Consider the following 18,598-nt stretch of genomic DNA (forward strand, 5'->3'; position numbering starts at 1 on the left):
TCAAATACCTTTTTGGCATATAGCTGGCATTATCTAGCAAGAAGGGCCAGAACCATCAGAGCCATTCAACAGCTCAAGCCTTACCAGAAATATCCACTCCAAACTCAGATATTCTTTGGACTATTGTCCTGCAGAATGATGAGAGAACCGTGACACGATTTACTCCTCCTCATGGACAAATTCTCTTGCTGTGCACTGTGAAATAATCTACTTCCATTCACTGCTTCACAGATGTATTTAAAACACCCACTTAAGAATATTCCTGTGTGTTTATCAATTTCTCTGTTGTGGTTTACTGAAAGGATATGCCTTGTTATGAGGCATTACAGAAATAGAGACCAGGATGGAGGCCTTTCAAATAATCCCTGCATTTAAAAGTACACCATTTTCACAAAGGTAAAAAAAACAACTAAACAAAACCCCCCCACCAAAATATTCTAAACTGACTATTTGACTGGTTTTTCTTTTTACTTAGATTGTTCTCAGTTGATAACATGATAACATCACAAAGGAATTGCACTTGAAATATAGGACTTAAGGATTTTAACCGTTTTCCATTCTGCTTTTTATCTTTGAAGAGAGAAAATACCATCTTCCACCTTTGCATTTATAGAAGTCATGTTAATATTGGTAGTTATCAACGAAGGTAATGCTTTGTATAGTTACATAGGTTATTTTTCATATCCCTTGATTAGTGTCCCTGTAGAATTACTGGCGACTTCAGTGGGAGATGAGCACACGTATTTGTTTGCAGCTAGAGCACGAAGTCTGACATTTCTGTTTGTCGCACAGTATGTGTCGTGTTTCATTCGAGGTGTTCTGTCATTCACCGCGGTGGATCACCCATAGCACAGCTGCAGACCACCACCTAGCGGTGCCCGCTTTCCTTCAGGCCAGTCAAAAAAACACTCACTTTCCCCATACCTCTTTAGTTCAGGTCACTTCCCAACACTGCCCCCACAGCAAGCTCTAGCACACGTGAAGTCAGTCAGAATAATCCAGAGTCTTTGCATGCAGAGTAGCTGAACGTAATTAAACGGTGAGGCTATCAGGTGCTTCCTTCTTCCACAAAGACGCAGGTAGGAGCTTGGCAACCTCACGGTTTTTATTGTAAATATATATATATGGGTTTAGGGAATGAAAATACCTGTTGGGAACTATCTTGGTCAATGATTTTTTTTCTATGCTAGCCTAAATCCATTGTTTTAAAAGAAATTCCTTACTGTGTTTATTTTTCTGGGGGAAAGTATCTAAAGGCAGTAAAGAGGTATCTAAAGGTTATATAAGCATGTATTAATCTTGTAATATTTTTTACAGGTACCAAGCCAAGGGGAAAGAAACCTTGCATGAGGTAAGCAATATACAAAAAGCATACTGGGCCAGATTATTCTCTTATATCACTTAAAATACAAAGCTTTTAAGTAGAATTAATTGAGATCTAGTGTGATTAAGAAGGGAATCGAGTGTACCAGGTGATTTTTTGGGGGTTATTTTCTTTCAGCTTGCAGGTCAAGTTTCCACATTCCTCTTCAAAGTCATTTAGCTATTCTGGTGTTACTGATTTACCAGTGGGTAAACTATGTATTCTTTTAACCTTCCTGATGTGTAAAGCTCATCATATGTAGACAGGCTTTGGGCTTCAGAAACATATGAGGTACTAATTGTTACACGGCAGTTGTATAACCAGTACTACTAAGTGTGGTTTATGCATCCAGCGTTAAGATTTACTGTCACATTTTATTGAAAGCCATCTTTTCAGATTTCCTCACTTAATTATATACAGAGTGCTGTAATATTCCAGGAAAACATTTACCATCATTTGAGCACCACTATTGTAAATGATGACCTCACATCCAGATTGCAAACAGGTACTTTCCGGATTCACACAAATGATGGTGTTGTGGACCTGAACATTAATCACTGGTGCTTCTAGTAAAAAATGATGGAAAAATGTTTTCCTTATCAGTGGTTTGGTTAAAAAAATTAAAAAAAGACAATGCATCAGACAAAAACTACTTTATTTCTTGTTAAAGTATTATTTCTGTAGTTGGCTAAGCAGGAAACATAGGGGTTTGGAGGGCTATTGGTGTTGTGTTCAATGGCTTAATATGGTATTTCTCTCTGCCTTTGGTATCAAAACAATAATTACATACAGATTATGATTGTGATATAGTTGTGCAGCACTCTGAACAACACTAAAACATTGCTCAAGTCACAGAATGTTGCAGTATGAGATCCATGACATCTGCATAACATGTAAATGAGCATGTAATGACCATCTTTCATTCATTAGCAAAATCAGGACCTAAAACAAGCCAAGAGACTCTGTGGAATGGTTATACCTGAAAAGCCCTAGTGATGGGCTAGGACGCCCCAGTGATGAAGGCAACCATGTGAAAAAAGGCTTCTAGAAACATAACCTTCAGAGGAGAGATGGTGGGGAAAGACTTAGAATCAGGAAAGAGATTTGGAAAAAAAAAAGGGGGTAGTATGTGACTGCTATTTCATATAGCAGTGGAAGGCACTAGGGTATGAACCTGAATGGAAGCTGTAGAGCACTTCAGAGGTGCAGGCAAAGAGCCTGTATTTGGAACACTGACTAAGAAACTGAAATAGAGTTTTAGAAACTGAGATGGTGGTTTGGCCAGAGTAATAACATTATCAACTGACTGAAGATTTTAAAGTGGCATTTTGAGGACAGGAAGATAGGATAAAGTTACAATAATGCAGACAAAGTGAGAACCTTAGCGTGGTATTTTTGCTTGCAGCTTAGGAACAAAAGAAATAAATCCACCCCCTATTCATTGACACTTAATTTTCTCTGTAATTTTTATACTTGAAAGACCATAGATTTTGTTGTCATCTTCCATACCATGACAAATTAGTTCAGTTTTGGTATAGCATTCTTGGTAATTGTTTCTACTGGGCTCAGGAGAAGTTTAATGACAAACAGAAACTCCTGAGTTTTGTTCTTCTTTTGCTCCTTCAGCACCGTTTTAGAGCTAAATTTCGTATGTATACACATGTATGTGTATGTATTTATACCTGCTTAGCTGCAGCATGGAAAACGGTATATATTATTAGGTTAAATAAGGCAGAAGCCTGCTACGAAAAAAACTGGCTGAAGTCCATGACTGCTGAAAACACCACTAGTAAGAGGCTGGAGTTCTTGGTTACGGAATTGTTTGAGGGCCTAAGCCAATTCTTGAGAGCACACACACACTTGACAGCTTCTCACGACTCTGTCCCTCTCGCAGAGTTCCTCTCTAGCCCTGCCACGGCCCGTGCACAGCTCTCGTAGGGAAAGGATTAGACTCAGAAAGCCTGACACTCGGAGAGCTTTGTATGTCTTCCTCTTCCCCCGTGCCGGGTTGTTCCTGTGTAACACACGCTGTGCTCGCTGAGCTTCCGTTCATGGCACAGAACGGTACCTCGGCCTCACCGTTCCCCAAGGTGCATCTCCTGATAGCTGTGATACATAGTACCCATCTAGCTTTCTCGCCTTCCTGCCTTTTCGCTGGTCTCTTTCAGGTCAGCTGACGGTAGTCCGGCACTCTAACCTCTCCGACTGAGCCACACAGCCGCGGCCCAGGGGCCCCCGCCGGTAGGTTCTGCAAGGACAGAGGGACAGTGACGGGGCCAGCGCTGTGCTGGTGACGGCCGAGCCCCCGGCCCTCGTCAGGACTCGATGGTGGTTCTGTAAGGGTTCTGGTGCAGCTCCGCACCTCTGCCTCCTCCCGGGCTAGCTGCACCGGACCTACCCATGGCCCAGCCGCACCCTGACAGCTAATGGCCGCCCCTCTCGCGGTGCTGGCCAATGGTATGGCTCCCGCTCCTCTCGCCGGCCAATGAGAGGTGTGCCCTTCTCTAAGCTCCAGCCCCAGCGCTTTCTTCCTTCTAAGAGAATGGCAGGTGCGTCACCACTGTCCCATTGGCCCGCACCCCCAAGACGGACAGGCGCTCGGGCCAGTTCTCGTCCCCAGGGTAGAACCCTTAGCGTCCGCCTGCCCCGTGTCGTGACAGGCGAAGGGTTGGCCTTGTTGCATCAGGGAGAGGGCGGTGGCTGTGATTGGCTGCCTTTGTCCCCGCCGCCCCGCTCCGCGGAGCTTTCCCGGAAGAACCGGACGGCAATTGGCCAAGTGGAAGGCCGGGTCCGGATGTGCGATGTTGAGGGGCGGGCTTTAAATGGGGCAGTGGCGGGGGTAGCGGGGTAGCAGCGGCGGCGGCTGGTGGGCCTGGGCCGCGCGTACAGCGGAGCGGCGGGAGCCTTAGTGCGGGTGAGCGAGTGCCTGAGCGCGGCGGCGGTTTGACAGCTCCCGGGCTTGGCGCCAGCCAGCGGTGGTCGCGAGGAGACGGTCCCCGCCGTGCGGGAGGCGTGGCGGTGGGTCGCCTGCCCGCACCCCGCGGGAGCGTCACCTGTCGCCGGTAGGGGCTGGGCCAGCGCGGGCGGCGCCGGTTCTTTCGTCCTGTGAGGAGCTGGCCTCACCGCGCAGGGCGTGTACCGGCCCGGACAGTCGTGTCCCTCACGGGAGGACCGGCCCGGCACCGCCCGCTGTATGAGGCAGCCAGCGGCCCCTTTCCTCCAGGGATCTTGCGGCGAGGTAGAGTACCGGGGCTGGGGCGGCCGATCGGAGATTTTTGGCTGCCAGCGGGGCTGGGGCCGGAGGGCCTCCGTCTGCGCCCTTCCAAACGGCGTCCGTCAGCCATGCCAAGCGTAGCTGGGGCCTCGGCGTGAAATGCCGTCAGGGACTGACAGGGAGGACTTTGCTCCTCTGTGGGCTTAAGATTTCACAGAACTTTCGTTTGTTTTCATTCCTGTGATCCACCAGTTTTCCATGTGACAATATCCACTGGAAACCCAGCTGTCTTGTGTCTTTTAAACTGTTGGCTGTTGTATAAGATCTGGTTTTGTTGTTATGGATTACGATTTCTTTTGCGAACTGTGTTAGAGGATTGAAGTCATAGCAGCAGGTGTTGGTATGAAAGATGCAATCCACCTGTAGAGGAAGAGTTGGCAAACAGGCTTGACTGGTCAGTGTCTGTTCACTGCCAGCATTGCTTCACCCACTCCCTTGTTGTCCAGGTTAAGTCCTTAGGTCCAAAGAGCATCAGGAGTAGGTGTGCCGAGGAGAAGTAAGTTCTGGAGTAAACTGTCAGTTACAGCTGCTGGACGAACATGCAGTGTTGTGACCAACATGTGCTGTTCTGTAGTCCTCTGCTTGATCAACTCTGTTTATTCTGAGGTGTAGTAATGATTCCTTTGTCTTTTAATGTAGGCAATGAAATACATCAAAACATAAACCCACACGTTTTTATGCATCATATGTTTACCTACCTATCCTTTTTTCCCCTTTTCTTAAGGAATTGGGTCCAGAAAACATTTGGAGAGCTGCTCTGTTCCAGGCAGATGAAGTTCTTGTCAGATTGGTTTAGTATTGTATTTAATGACTGCTGATGACAGGGGACAGATATGACACATGATATGACTATAGGTTTAAATAATAAGAGTAATCTTTAGTGAGAAAACATAGTGTAGAGAAGCAGAAGGTATAGAAGAAGACTACTTGAAATATTGGGTTTAATTGCTGATTCCTTTGTGTTTTGAAGTATTTTAGAGTGATGATGAACTACTGCAGAAGTTTACACTTGCCCTGATTGCTCTGGCATACTGTGTTCCTCAGTGGAAGATAAGGTCATGCATGCTTGGCAGCAGGTGCTTCCTTCATCTGAGTGGGATAGGACCTTAGTAATGCAGTACTGTGTAGAAGTTAGAAGGCCTTTCCAAGAAGAAGGATTTTAAATCCACAAGTTTGTGTTACATTTTTCAATTGCTGCTGTACTAGAAGAAAAACACTGGAGTAAAAAGATGCTTCTGAATAGCCCGTGGGAGGAGGGATGCTTAGGAGGGTTGTTGTTACCTTCTGTTCTTGAAGCAGTAGAAATTAGTAGAATATACTACTGAGCAGCACGCTGTTAAGGCTCTTCTTAGATGAGGTACTGTGAATAATGACAATGTGAAAGGAGTTAGTGTGATGATTTTGAATGAGTTTATTCCCTTTCCATGAAGTGAGGAGAGTGTCTGGGGTTCTTCTGCAAAGCTGGTGTTCACAGCTCTCTGTAAGATGACCTGATGATAGGTACCTGTAATAGACACTATAGCCCTGTGCAAGACTGAAAGACTAAACTACCTAGAAAATCCATTTCGTGATGTGGAACTTGGTCTCCTTTATCTGTTGGTGACCTTCACCATAGTGAGAAGTAGGATAATCAGGCAAACTTAAATATTGTTGGAGAGTTTTAAAAAGTAATAATAATAACAACGTATTTTTGTGATTAATGTGGGATGGTAACTTGTGGAGCACTGGAGAGCATAAGCAGTTGCAGATAAGTTACTTGTGCTAATGTGATTCTCTGCTTCCAAGTAGCACAGGTGGGAACAGTATGACTAGGAATAAACTCTAAAACACCTTCAAAAGGCTTTTAAAAATTATCCTTCTCTGGCAAGCTGGTACTCAGGTTGTTAGTTCTCCACCATAAATAGTATTTTTATAGGTGAATGAGACTGAAGACATTTTAACAGTAAGTTTGGAACAGCACCATGTATGTCTTACTGACAAGCAATTGGATAAAAGAACTGTGCAGGAGAATCTCTGAAGTTATTCTGTACTTTAACTGTAGCTAAAATGTTTGGAGTTTTTTTGAGAGCTATAGAGGGCACTTAATATCCTGTAAATAGGTGTCTCTGTAATGAAAAGGTTTTCAACAGAGTTGGAAGTGTCCCAAGATGTACAGCTGCTTTCTGAAAGGTGGAGTCAGTGCTGGAACTCCATCTGGCACCAGTTATTAATCTTTCCCCATCAGTTCTCTTTTTCACATTAGGCTAGATTTTATGTGCATACATAATTCTGTGTTCTGCTCAGCTCCTGTATCTTATACCTCTGCTTCTGGAATAATACATTTATACTACCTAGTCTTAAAAAAAAAAATAATCCCTCAGCCCAAAACAAACAAAGGGGAAAAGAATTCCACTCAAACCCCATAATCATTTCAGAGTCCAGCTAATTGTCTTCCAACCTGTACCTCAGCTTCCAGCACTTTCCATCTCATCAAGTGCTTAGGTGTTCTCTTTGTGTGGCAGTCTTTCCACCATCTGGTTGTGCTGAAGTTTTCCGAGGAAATGGCTCGTACCTTCTTAGCTTACTGTTTTGTTGTTTTAGTCTAAATGGGCTTCATGGAAGAGACAAGGCCCATGGCATAGCCCTCTGGCATGACTCTGCATTCCAGACAGGAGATGAGGAAAAGTGAAAACATCCTCTCTCTGCTATCCTAGGGCATGCCCCAGTGCAGTAGCTGTGCTTTGACTTTCTGTTTTCAGTGACTCAGGATGATGAGAGGCTCTGACTGCTGAAGAGGAAAAGTATCTAGAGGAATATGTACTGGAATGATTGAGATGATTTTATGGGATGGGGGAATTAATGAATTGTCAGCATTTTTCTGCATGCTGGTTGCATTTTTTTCAATGCCTGCCTTGTCTAGAAGGATGCTTATGATTTGATATCAATGTGTCTTTAAAAATTGACCACAGTAGAACCTTATGCTGTTCTCTCTCTCTCATCCTATGAACTGGTTGATACCATAAAAATTCCTACTAAAGAAACTGACTAAAGTGAACTGCCTCAAAACATTCGTTAATGTTACCAGAAATGGGAGAGGCAAGAGGAAGGGAAGCTTAGGAGACCTGGAGGGGTGGGGAAGAGTGGAGGAAATAGGCTCTGCCAGGCAAGAGGTGCTGTAGATGACAGTTATTGCACAAGCAATAGCAAGACTTGAAAAAGGAACAAAACCTAAGTACACATACACTAGATGACACACTGAAACTCCAAATACTGCTGAAGTCCTTGTTACTGAACTGGTGATCTAAAAAGTGCTCATAATGAAGCCATTAAATAAGCTACAGAAAAAAAATTGTGTGTTCTGTGGCTTTGTCTGTTTCTGGTGGTGTTCCAGTGAAGATGAAAACAAAATTACATGTATGTGATGCAAAATGCAAAGGGAGGATCATCTCTTTCAACAGGAATGACAGAGGTGTTTTCAGACTGGAGCGCTTCAGAAACGTGCCAAGTCAGCAGCCTTGGTTGAAGGACTGCACTTAACTGTGCTGCAGGAGGGAGCTGTTGCAGGACTGGAATGGTGAACTTCATAGCATTTGCATGTGCGGAGGAGCTTTCTTGACTATACTGGCCAATAGATGATCTGATTTTTCCAGTTGGCAAGACAAAATGCAGAACTCGATCTAGAGTCTCTTTCTAGCAGAAAGAAGACGGATTCACAGGCAGAAATTCTTTCATAGACAGCTGTATTGTTGTATTGGAGTCCAATATCTAATAGAGCTTTGGCAGTTTTAACAGTTTTCAGTCTTATTGTCTACAGATTTTTGTTCTTGTGAAGTTTCAGAAATATAAAGCTGGCTGCAGAGTTGGATCTGAATCTTGTTTATATGTTGAGTTATATTAATGTGTAGAATGCATGCTAACTGTGCTTCTTTTTAGGGTATAAAGCAGAAAGGCCTGAAGACACGCTGAAAACCCTGAGAAGTTTCAGTCCCTTGTTTGGAATACACGTTATGAACCCTTTCTGGAGCATGTCTACAAGTTCTGTGCGCAAGGTATGTAACAAATGCGTGCTTCAAGATGCTAGCACGTTTTGAGGGGTGGGAACAATTCTGGAGAAGACTGTCAGGTGATCTACAAGTACAACTGGATTCCATGTTTTATCCCAAGGACTGTGATCATCTCTTTTAATAGAAGTGTAAACTTTGAGCTGCGTTAACTGGAACATGCCTATGAATGGAGTCTAATACGGAGTTTGCCAATCCTCTTCTCTGAAGCATCTTTAAGTAGGAAGGATGAAATAAACTTGTTCAAATGATTGGAACATTTGTTTCTTAGGACATTTGTTTACTATCTTAGCTAGGTGATGCATGTGCAGTGAATGTAGACAAAGCTGTCTCCATAATGCTGTTGCTACTTCCAATGATAAAGGCATGATAGTTGTAGGGTTATTCACTTCTCAGGTGTTCTGTGCTTGCATAACTTTGATGAGGCTTGTGACTTAGGTGTTGTTACTAGTCCAAGTCTCAAGTGCATAAAAACAACTCTTAGATCATGTCTTAGTGATCAGTTAAGTAGAAAAACTTGTTTGCTGGTGGTTGGTTTTATGGTTTTTGTTTTGTTTTTAGTAGATGATGACATAAGCATAAAAAGGTTGCTACAGCAAAACTATTTAAACTTTGTATCACTGTCAAATGGTGATTCTCTTAAAGTGTAATAGGCTATATGATCAGTTCTGAGTGGGATGTTGGTGTCTGAAGCACAGGCAGGAAGTGAAAATACATTATTTTTTCTGTAAAACTTCATTCTATATTAGCTTTACTATGCTACTTTTAAAGACTCTTTGAAGTCTACAGTGCAAGGATGCTTGTCAGTGGAAATGATTTATCTTGACGCAGTGTGTGCTAGAAATAGACTAACTTCTAAGCTGATATTATATACTGTCTGGTTCCAGTTTCCAAATAAATGTAAGCCTCCTTAAGCATTTGTCCTAATCTGCAGATTTCCTGGCCAGTGTTGCTTACTTCCTTACTTGTAGGCTATGTCTGATGGAGTTAAAGTCTGTTTAGAAGCAAAACTCAAAGGCACGATGCCACTACCTCCCTAGTCCCATACAATAGAACACTGAAACCAAAGGTAACGTTTAATTTGCCAAACTCGAAATTAGCAAGGTGGAGTTCAAACCTGCGTGTTAAAATATATGTATCTGTGTGACCGTTTGTAAACTCCTGTTGCTCTACTAATTTAACAGAGACCTGATGCTGAAGAGAAAACTCTGAGTGGGGAGCTGCGAACCAGTCCTCTGCGAGCTTCTTCAAAGAAACAGTTGCCTTCTATTCCAAAGAACGCTGTGCCAATAACCAAACCTGCTTCACCTGCCGCCTCATCCCAGTCGACCAATGGAACACATGCTTCTTATGGGCCTTTCTACTTGGAGTATTCCCTCCTTGCAGAATTGTGAGTTTTCCCTCTTCTGGGTCTGTTCTAGGTCACTGGGCTTATGAAATTTAGTGGGGAAAAAAACATGCAGGGATCTAGTTCTTGCCTGTTGTCTCTGCCATAATCCTTGAAGAAGACAGTAAAACCTAAGTTTCACGAAATTGTGGAGCACCAGTCTCAGTCTCTTGGGGTAGAAGAGGAGAAGAAAATGAGGTGAGATTTTTGAGGGATGTGCTTCTGAATTACTGTATTTGTCAGTTTTGAATTAAACACATTTTGGGTTTAGGCATCCTGACCAGTTATCTTAATAGCTTTTTTTTGGTCAAAAATACCCCATTTTTGAAACAAGTATTAAAATAGATGAAAGCAGATGTCTAGTGGGATGATGGTTATGAATGTATGGTAATGTCTGATGGAGCTGACTTCATCAGGGGGATGTTGGAGCTTCCTTTAGTTGTTATATGGAACTCTTGAATTCTGCCTGATGTGGCTTATTAAATGAATATTGGGAAGGCTATGTTCTTTCTTGTCTTCTAGTGATATTTAACACAAAACTAAAAAGGGAAGAGTTGGTGCAATTTAAGTAGCTTTCTTTGGACCAGTTGCATGCAATTCACTCAAGTGACTCCTGTGGGAGCATACGAGTCTCTTATTTGTCTGTAAAATTTATCTACTTGCATAAAGTTACATCAAGTGCTTTATGCTACAGGGTTGAAGGGACTTCCTCTGTAATAGACATACTGGATTCTCAAGTATGTAGTGCCCTTTGGAGTGACATCCCTTGAGTCCTTATGCAACACTCAGTCTCAGTTTTGGTGTTTAACTGTTAATGTTTTGAAGGGTTCTCAGTTTCAGTTTATTTTTTTTCCCATGGAACTGACCCTGACTTCTGAATTCAAAAGAGATCTTTTTCTTCTGCAGCGTGCAAAAATGTATTGCCACGATAATGTAAGATCTTCTAATGTAACAGATTAATTCTTGGGAAATAATAATGAATTTCATGGAAATAGCAAGCATAGAACTTCAAGTATTTTGCTTTAAGATAATTGTTTATTTGTGCAAGCATGTGGAGTTCAATTTAATGGACCTAGCTAGAAAACGTGTGAAGGGAATAATTTGAAGTATCGTTTATGGTGTTCAGTAGACTCTGCACACCATGCAAGTACAGCTGGTGTAACTTACTAACTTTGCTTCTTGGTTGTGAAAACACGTTTTGGCCTGTTAGTGCTGTCGATGGCATCTCTTAAAAGCCAGAGGGAGCCGTAGAAATTCCTTTCAGAATGTACTGGTCATTGATGACTGAAGATCATGACTGGATTATCATCACAAGAAATGAAATGGCAAATAAGTGCAAGTTTGGGAAAATTATTTGCTGCTTCTGGTTAATGAGATGTCTGGAATCACTTGATCCAGGTCTCTAGAGATTCAGTAAAAATGTGGAAATTTTACTGCTGACGTGCATTAAATGCATCTAGTGGGGAAAGAATTTTTCTGCTTCTCTACTTATACTTTTATCAGGAGAAATTGTTTCCTATTAGTAACTTTTTCAGTAGAGGGGGAGGAAAAGCAAGAGTGAAAGAGTATGGTTTCACTGTTTTTTCTTCCACCACCTTCTGTGAGGAGTCTGCTCTTGGGCAGCATAAGCTTGTGGAAGAAGTCCCCTGTTAAGCTGTTGGTTGTATGTTACATTCTGGGTTTAGTGTTGTCATCTTGCTGTAGGTCCAGTGTAGTTGTGGAGATGTTCTCAATACTGATTCTGATTGCAGCACCATGGTTGTAAAGCAGAAGTTGCCTGGTGTCTACGTGCAGCCATCTTACCGATCAGCATTAAGTAAGTTTAAATTTAACATTTCTAATATATATTTTTTTCCCCCCACTTTTATATTCTTTCACTCAAGCAAACTTTCTCGTTTGCAGTGTGGTTTGGTGTAATATTCATCAGACATGGGCTTTACCAGGATGGTGTGTTTAAATTTACTGTCTATATTCCTGACAATTACCCAGATGGAGACTGCCCGGTAAGTGCTTGTGTGCACCTTGGATTTTTCTTGTGTTCTGGTGTTTTAAGTGTGACTTTTTGTTAAAGCTGATATACCAGTTGTCTTCTCATTTCCTTGAACTAGTTTTGTTCATTTGTGATCTCTTGTTCATAGTTCCTTAATATCTGTGGAGGAATAGTATTACTGTCATTACGGAGGTTGGTGTAGAGTGAGCTTGCTGAGGTTAGATCCATTAGAGTATTAATCAACCAGTACTTTACCTCAGGTCTTGACCTGCTACTTCCTTGGCAAGTTAATGCTGAAGCATGTAAAGAAATAGGCAATTTTTGAGTAGTGATGTAATGGAACTTCAATTCATGCATGTGTTGTGCTTGCTGTAGTACTGCAGGATTTCTTCCCTGTCTCTTTTCTAAATGACATTAAAACAAAGAAATAAAAGGACTTGAGGAGAATGTTGGTGAAACAAAGGGAGAAAGAGATAGTATAGTGTTACCTTCCCTGTCTGCTTTCTCCTCTTCTCCATAGGAAGAAATATCCACGTTATTACACCAATTAAAAAATAAAACTCTTGTAGCAGTCTGACTCTGCAGAGCAGCAGGCTTTCTTGGCCAGATTTAAGAGGAGGACTGGAGGACAGGTGTATGTAGCTGCGGTAGCTGAGAACAAGTTGCTGTGTCAGGAAGCTGCCTGCTTGGTGTCAAGTTTTGTGTGAAGCTGTCATCCTTAACATTACAGAACTAGCAGGAAACAGTTTCAAAGGTTAGACTTCAATATCTCTCATACGGCTATCCCTCTTTTGCTAGCATAGGGCTTAAAAACCTTCCTGTTGAAACTAAGGTTACTTTTGGAGGCATTCCCACACAGCAAAGGAAACTAGCTGTACAGAACTGAAGATGCTGTGGTGTCACTGCACAATTAATGTGTACAATAAAACCAGCATTAATTTGAGCTCAAGTATGTAAAAAGCTTTTGGTCACAAATAGCTAAACCAGAAAAACTCCTTTAATCTGATCTTCTCTGATATTATTACCTGTGCTGGCACTAGTGCCAGTGCAGTTAGCTGGATTAGCTTCCTGGTTTGGTGATAAGCATGTGATATAGGACAAGACCCTGCATGTAACATGGGTGTGTCAGGCTACAATTTCACAGTTGATTGCTTTCTTTCAGAACAGTAACAATTAATTAGTATTTGGAAGCAACATCTGACTGACCTTCACCCAGCTGTTTTAGCATTATGATTGAAGCTGTCATAATGAATTTCTGTTCTTCTAATGCAGCGCTTGGTTTTTGATGTCCCTGTCTTCCACCCACTAGTAGATCCTTTATCTGGTGAACTGGATGTGAAAAGAGCATTTGCAAAATGGAGGTTAGTTGTAACATATGGGTGTATAAATTGAAAGAAGCTTGTTCCTTTTTTCATTGTGTTTTGTTCTTTTTAGGCGAAATCATAATCACATATGGCAAGTGTTAATGTATGCTCGCAGAGTCTTCTACAAGATTGATACAACTAGTCCTCTGAACCCTGAGGCTGCAGTTCTGTAAGTATCTTCTGTGTGTACACACATGGTCTCTTCAGAGATCTTTGCACAGACTTGCAGAAGCAGGGTTTCTAAAATTGTTTATCAGTTCATGGTCTCTGTCTCCAGAATTGGTTGTGCCAGGAACTAAAGCAGAGGCTTTGCCAAGTCTGTGCTTCTAGAACAAGCATGCGCTTCCTTGGAATTACTTCATTTAACTTATTTCTCCCTTGCAGGTATGAAAAAGATATTCAGCTATTCAAAAGTAAAGTTGTGGACAGTGTCAAACTATGCAGCAGTCATTTATTTGATCAGCCCAAAATAGAGGATCCCTATGCAATAATGTAAGTACCATGACCAAATTCGCCATGTTTTAATGCTTCATAAACAAGCTTCGGTGTTGTGTTGTTTTTCCTCTTACAATTACAGCAATATACAATTACACTTTCAATATTCCTACCCTTGTTTCCTTCTGTTTACCATTAAGTCAATCTTAAATATAATCAGACAGTTGTTTCCTGTTTGTTTTCACTATGCAACTGAAATCTCAACACCTATCACTGCAAAACAAACCTTAAATCACCCCAGCTCCCTCAAGGAGAGACACCCATGGAGTAAATATTGCTTTTGGACTTTCTTGACCTCAGCTTGCATAACTATAGCTTTGGTCATAATTTTAAAGTATTTTAAGCTTAACTGCATAGAGGATGGTGCAGTCAGCCCTGTGATATGAACAGTGTTTCATGTAGCACTGGCTGAATTGTAAGTTCTCATTGCAAACGAAAATGCAAACCCTAAGGATTTCTTGTTGGAAAGAACCAAAAGTGAATTTAGTTCTTCACACTGAAAACTCGGACTTGTTACTTGAGATTCAACAAACTAAACTGAGAAAAATTGCTGGTTTCTGCTGTCTATGCTGTAGTTTGCAAAAGTGCAAAGTAAGAGAGAACTCTATTTTCTCCCTAGTTTTTCTCCATGGAATCCAGCTATACATGATGAAGCTAGAGAGAAGATGTTGACTCAAAAGGTATGCACAAAGTCCAGATCCTCACTGCAGTAAGGGTTTATTGTCTGATAAGGGATGAAAGGTTCTGTGATGCATGTGTACTCGACAGACCTTTCTTTAGCCCTCCTTTGGACCAGTAGGCATGCTGAAACTGATTGTATCTCCTAAGTAAGCTGTTGTTTCACTGTTCTAACTTCACTATGTTAAGCAATTCATTGTTTAGCCAGCTAGAAAGGTTTTTCAGTACAATTGTTGGCACGCTTGGCAGATTATTTTCTGTTTGTTTAGGGAGGGAAAGAACTTGGCTGACTGCCTGTTAGCTTGTTCTCCACTTGTCATGGTTGTTACCAGTTCTGACGGTCCTCAACATTTTGTTCTCTTCTGCTGAGAGATCCCTCATTACTGAATCAAAGCTTCAGGGCTTTCTTCTCATTCAGAACTTTTTGAAGTGAGACAAGCAGAATACCTTGTTCTCATCTGTAGTGCCACTGATTTCTAATTAGATGACATCAACTAATTGAAGGGTGCTAAGAGTTCTATCACAAAGTACTCCTAATGACATAGCAAGAATGTGTTGGTTCATACAGCTTCCACCTGAGAAATACCCTTGGTTTGGGGGAGTGGGTGGGTGGTGGGTTTTGTTTGTTTTGGGGGGGTTATTTTTAATTACTGCTTTGCACTTGATGAGCTGGCACACAGCAATTTTGAGTCTGCACTGTGTGCCTTGACAATTCACTTGCAGTGTTTAGGGATTCTGAAGTGGTGGCTGGTATCTTTGCTGGGCTGGCAAGGGAATACACTCTATAGTTGCTGATTTTTGGCTCCTTGCACTAATGCTATGGTGTGGTTTCCTGCTTTTCTTGTAGTTAAAAAAAAAAAGTACTTTTTGCCAGTCCAAAACTCAATCTTGATTGCTGCCAGCTTTAGCTTCATGTTCTTGAATGTCATCTGACATAAGTTCTTTTTACATTGATCTTAACACAGTGTGCTGCCTGTAAAGTCAGTGTAGCAATGTTCCTAACTGCCAGAGTCACAGCAGGGCTTGAGGTGAGAATGCACAGGAAAATATTTTGGTCAGGTTCTGAATCCTTATATTGTTACAAAAACTTGACTGTTTTTGACTCTTATTATTTTTTTTTCCCCCTCCTCCTTCCTTTTATATCTCATTATTCTCTTATCCTTTGTGTCAAACTCCCGAAGGGAAAGAACACGTTGAAGTACTTGGAAGGGATGAGATGTTGCCTCTGATACTGATGGCAAACAATGATTTTTTTTCTTCAGAGATGCATGTTGTTACAATGAAAGCAAACATCTTCAGTAACTGTTGTATGTGTGTTACTTCAGTTGCCAGACTAGTTTGTGGATAGCAGGAATGGCCCAACTTCTGTGCCTTTTTACAAAATGTCAGTGTAGCTGAGAACATTCTCTTGCCTCTCTTGAAAAGGAACTTCCCTATTCCTGTATCTTGTCTTTACTTTGTTCTGCACCCCTGGATCCTTGTTGATTATTCATGTTATTCCTGTGCCTTGGAAAACAGCTAGGCCATCCCAACACTGTAGCCCAGGAAAGGCTATGAGGGAAGGAGTGCAGGTCCAGTTTTCTTGCTGATGTAATTTGCTTAGCCAGGCAAAAGACTTCCCATACCATGACAAAGTCTGCTCACTGTAGTATCACCTTCTAGAGCTTGATGTGTCATTCCAGGTTGGTAGCTGGCGTACAGATGAGCCCATAGCAGTGTGGAGGCAGGGCTACTTCCAGGTATACAAAAAACCTGCTAGCTAGTCTCTTTCTCTACCTGTCCAATTTAGCTACTTATTAAACTACAAATCTATAGATGTTTGAAATTGCATCTTGCTCCCTCAGCTGGATGCTTTTTTTTGGGTTATTTTTTCTTCTGACAGTCTCAGGTGTGTTGCATCCTGTTTGGTAGAAATAGTTACTGGTCAAGCCATGGTAAATGTTTATGGAAATACCATCATTGGACAGCATTGAGAGCCTCCAGGGCATTATAGCAAAGGTATCAGTTGCTACTTTGCTGTGTTAATTTGCGTTCGGAAGCCCTTAGAAGGTGGAGTACTTTTGCCCAGCATTACAAGATGGTGAGCAGCAGTTGTAATGTTAGGTTAATGAAAGAAATGTTTGGATTTGGATTGACAGATCTTGCTGTAGAACCAAGAAGTGTGGTCTGTAGCAGTGGTGCTGGGCCATGGCCTACAAGCAGAAGGCACTGCTCAAAGAGTATCTTTTAATCTTTGTGGTTGATAGGGTGTAGGGCAGCAGTATGTGAACCAAGTCATTAAAACCCTGCTGTTAGGTCAGGGTAGTTCTGCAGATGCCACATGCACTCCCAGAAATGAAACCTGTAGCCTTTTTTACTGTTCTCTGAGGGGGAAAATGTTGCTTTTGTGCTCATTTTTGCCAAATGTAAAATGGATGGGGAGGAACTTCAGGGGTTTGAGGTGTCTCATAATTCTAACTTGAACTTTCTTCTTCTACCTAGAAGAAACCAGAAGATCAGCACTGCAAAAGCGCACAGGTCTCTGGGCTGTCGTGGGTAAAGCCTGGCTCTGTTCAGCCTTTCAGCAAAGAAGAGAAGACGATGCCTACCTAGCTCTCTTGGACAGTGGTGCACAAAACACTTTCTGTGGGTGAAGGGAATGTAATAGAGGGAGAAACAGCAAAGCAGCAGCTTCCTTCTTGACTACGGATTAGTGAAATCTGAATGGTAGCAGTGACTCCAGTAAACCTGTTCAGTGGATTACTGACTCGTAATGTTTTACATATGCATTAGGTTTTAAAGGCTTGCCTGGAGTTGGAAGTCTATCTTGAACACTGCAGTACTTCTACCTGAAGACTGTCTAGGGTGGGTAACTCCTCAGGGCTCTGAAATGCCTGGAGGTTTTGGGTTGGTTTTAGGGCTTTTTTTTTTTCCCCCTCCAGGAATAGCAGTTTTTTAAACAAACCTTAAATTACTGGCAGAAATATTAGCATTGAAAATACGATGCCAGAGGTAAGCTGTGTTCATGTAAACTAATATAGCAGAGTAAAACACTATATTTAATGGTTTTAAATACTTTTGGTTTCTATTGTAAATATATTAGGATTTGAAATTGTAAATAGACGGTTCATTGACTCCATTTAGCACTTTTCAGAGGTAAATCTGGGGATGGTGTATGATGTATTATTGATCTGTAAATGGATATTGTCACTAAAGCACACATTAGTCTGACAGAGTGAAAGCAGAATGTCAGACTTGGTAGACTTTTATTACATAAACACTAAAATGGAGGCTGTTAATGGTGGTCTTTTGAGCTAATGAAATCTTAGAGGATTTTAGATTCCCTAGATGTCTAGGGGATTAGTTAGGATAGCTTGGCTAATGTGTGTCAATAGTGACATGTTAAAATAAAAAGAAACCCTGGTCTAGCTTCTGTTCTTCTGTCTGTCTCTGTTGTAGACCCTTAGCAAAGACTGCAGCCAGGGTGGAAGCACCTGGCTATATGTGTGCTTGCTTGCATGTGTGTTCAGGGCCCTAATGGGGCGACAGGAGATAGTGCACTGGAGAGACTGGATAAACAGAGGTCTGTTCCACGTAGAGGAAACCTTTCTCAATGGGTGAGCTTGGGACAGGCTGCTGTTTTTCGCAGGAGTCTTCCTAATGTCCTAGCCAAGCATAATGCCTTATTCCTGCCTAACAGGATTTTCCTATGGAAACCTGTAATGTTCACCCTTTGCAGCTGGGTTGCCTTTTCTTTGGCTCCTCAAATCTGTACTGGAGCCATTAATGCAAACCCTACTGGCAAGTAACAAGTAATAGTGATTTGAGGTGTGTATATGTATGTATGTATGTAAACATGATGTAGTATTATTTGAGGTTTGTGGAGTACTTTTGTCTTCTGTGATTATCTGACAAGCTAAATCCATCTTTTCCTGTTTCCCTCCTAGAGCAACTTCCTAACCCTTAAGGAAATAGACAAAGACTTTGTGTATGCCATCCTACACCAAATGATGAATTTAATGTACTGT

At 41.8% G+C, this 18,598-nt stretch overlaps 1 protein-coding gene across 4 annotated transcripts; it reads left to right on the forward strand.

Moving 5' to 3' along the window:
• The first annotated feature begins 1,336 nt into the window (after window positions 1-1,336).
• Window positions 1,337-17,998, forward strand: AKTIP (AKT interacting protein). Of its 4 annotated transcripts, XM_068150517.1 has the most exons (11): window positions 1,337-1,351; window positions 3,532-3,604; window positions 8,550-8,665; window positions 9,862-10,067; window positions 11,816-11,880; window positions 11,967-12,067; window positions 13,327-13,415; window positions 13,489-13,587; window positions 13,803-13,910; window positions 14,533-14,593; window positions 17,073-17,998. In XM_068150517.1, the coding sequence occupies exons 3-11, from the start codon at window positions 8,624-8,626 to the stop codon at window positions 17,181-17,183; spliced, it is 882 nt and encodes a 293-aa protein (XP_068006618.1). In that variant the 5' UTR covers window positions 1,337-1,351; window positions 3,532-3,604; window positions 8,550-8,623; the 3' UTR covers window positions 17,184-17,998. The 4 variants fall into 4 exon arrangements, with proteins under 4 accessions (XP_068006618.1, XP_068006617.1, XP_068006619.1 ...); XM_068150516.1 differs by lacking the exons at window positions 1,337-1,351; window positions 3,532-3,604 and adding an exon at window positions 4,172-4,277; XM_068150518.1 differs by lacking the exons at window positions 1,337-1,351; window positions 3,532-3,604 and adding an exon at window positions 4,484-4,601.
• Window positions 17,999-18,598: the final 600 nt, after the last annotated feature.

The sequence above is a fragment of the Melanerpes formicivorus genome, unplaced genomic scaffold (genome assembly GCF_026170545.1).
Source record: "Melanerpes formicivorus ecotype bairdi unplaced genomic scaffold, bMelFor1.0.p_v2 SCAF_20, whole genome shotgun sequence".
Classification (NCBI taxonomy): Eukaryota; Metazoa; Chordata; class Aves; order Piciformes; family Picidae; genus Melanerpes; species Melanerpes formicivorus.

Bases quoted from the DNA above. Each gene is read 5' to 3' on its own strand.
- AKTIP (XM_068150517.1), top strand. From the start codon at position 8,624: ATGAACCCTTTCTGGAGCATGTCTACAAGTTCTGTGCGCAAG. The intron at 8,666-9,861 runs GTATGTAACAAA...CTAATTTAACAG, and splicing joins CTACAAGTTCTGTGCGCAAG to AGACCTGATGCTGAAGAGAA. The intron at 12,068-13,326 runs GTAAGTGCTTGT...CTTCTAATGCAG, and splicing joins ACCCAGATGGAGACTGCCCG to CGCTTGGTTTTTGATGTCCC.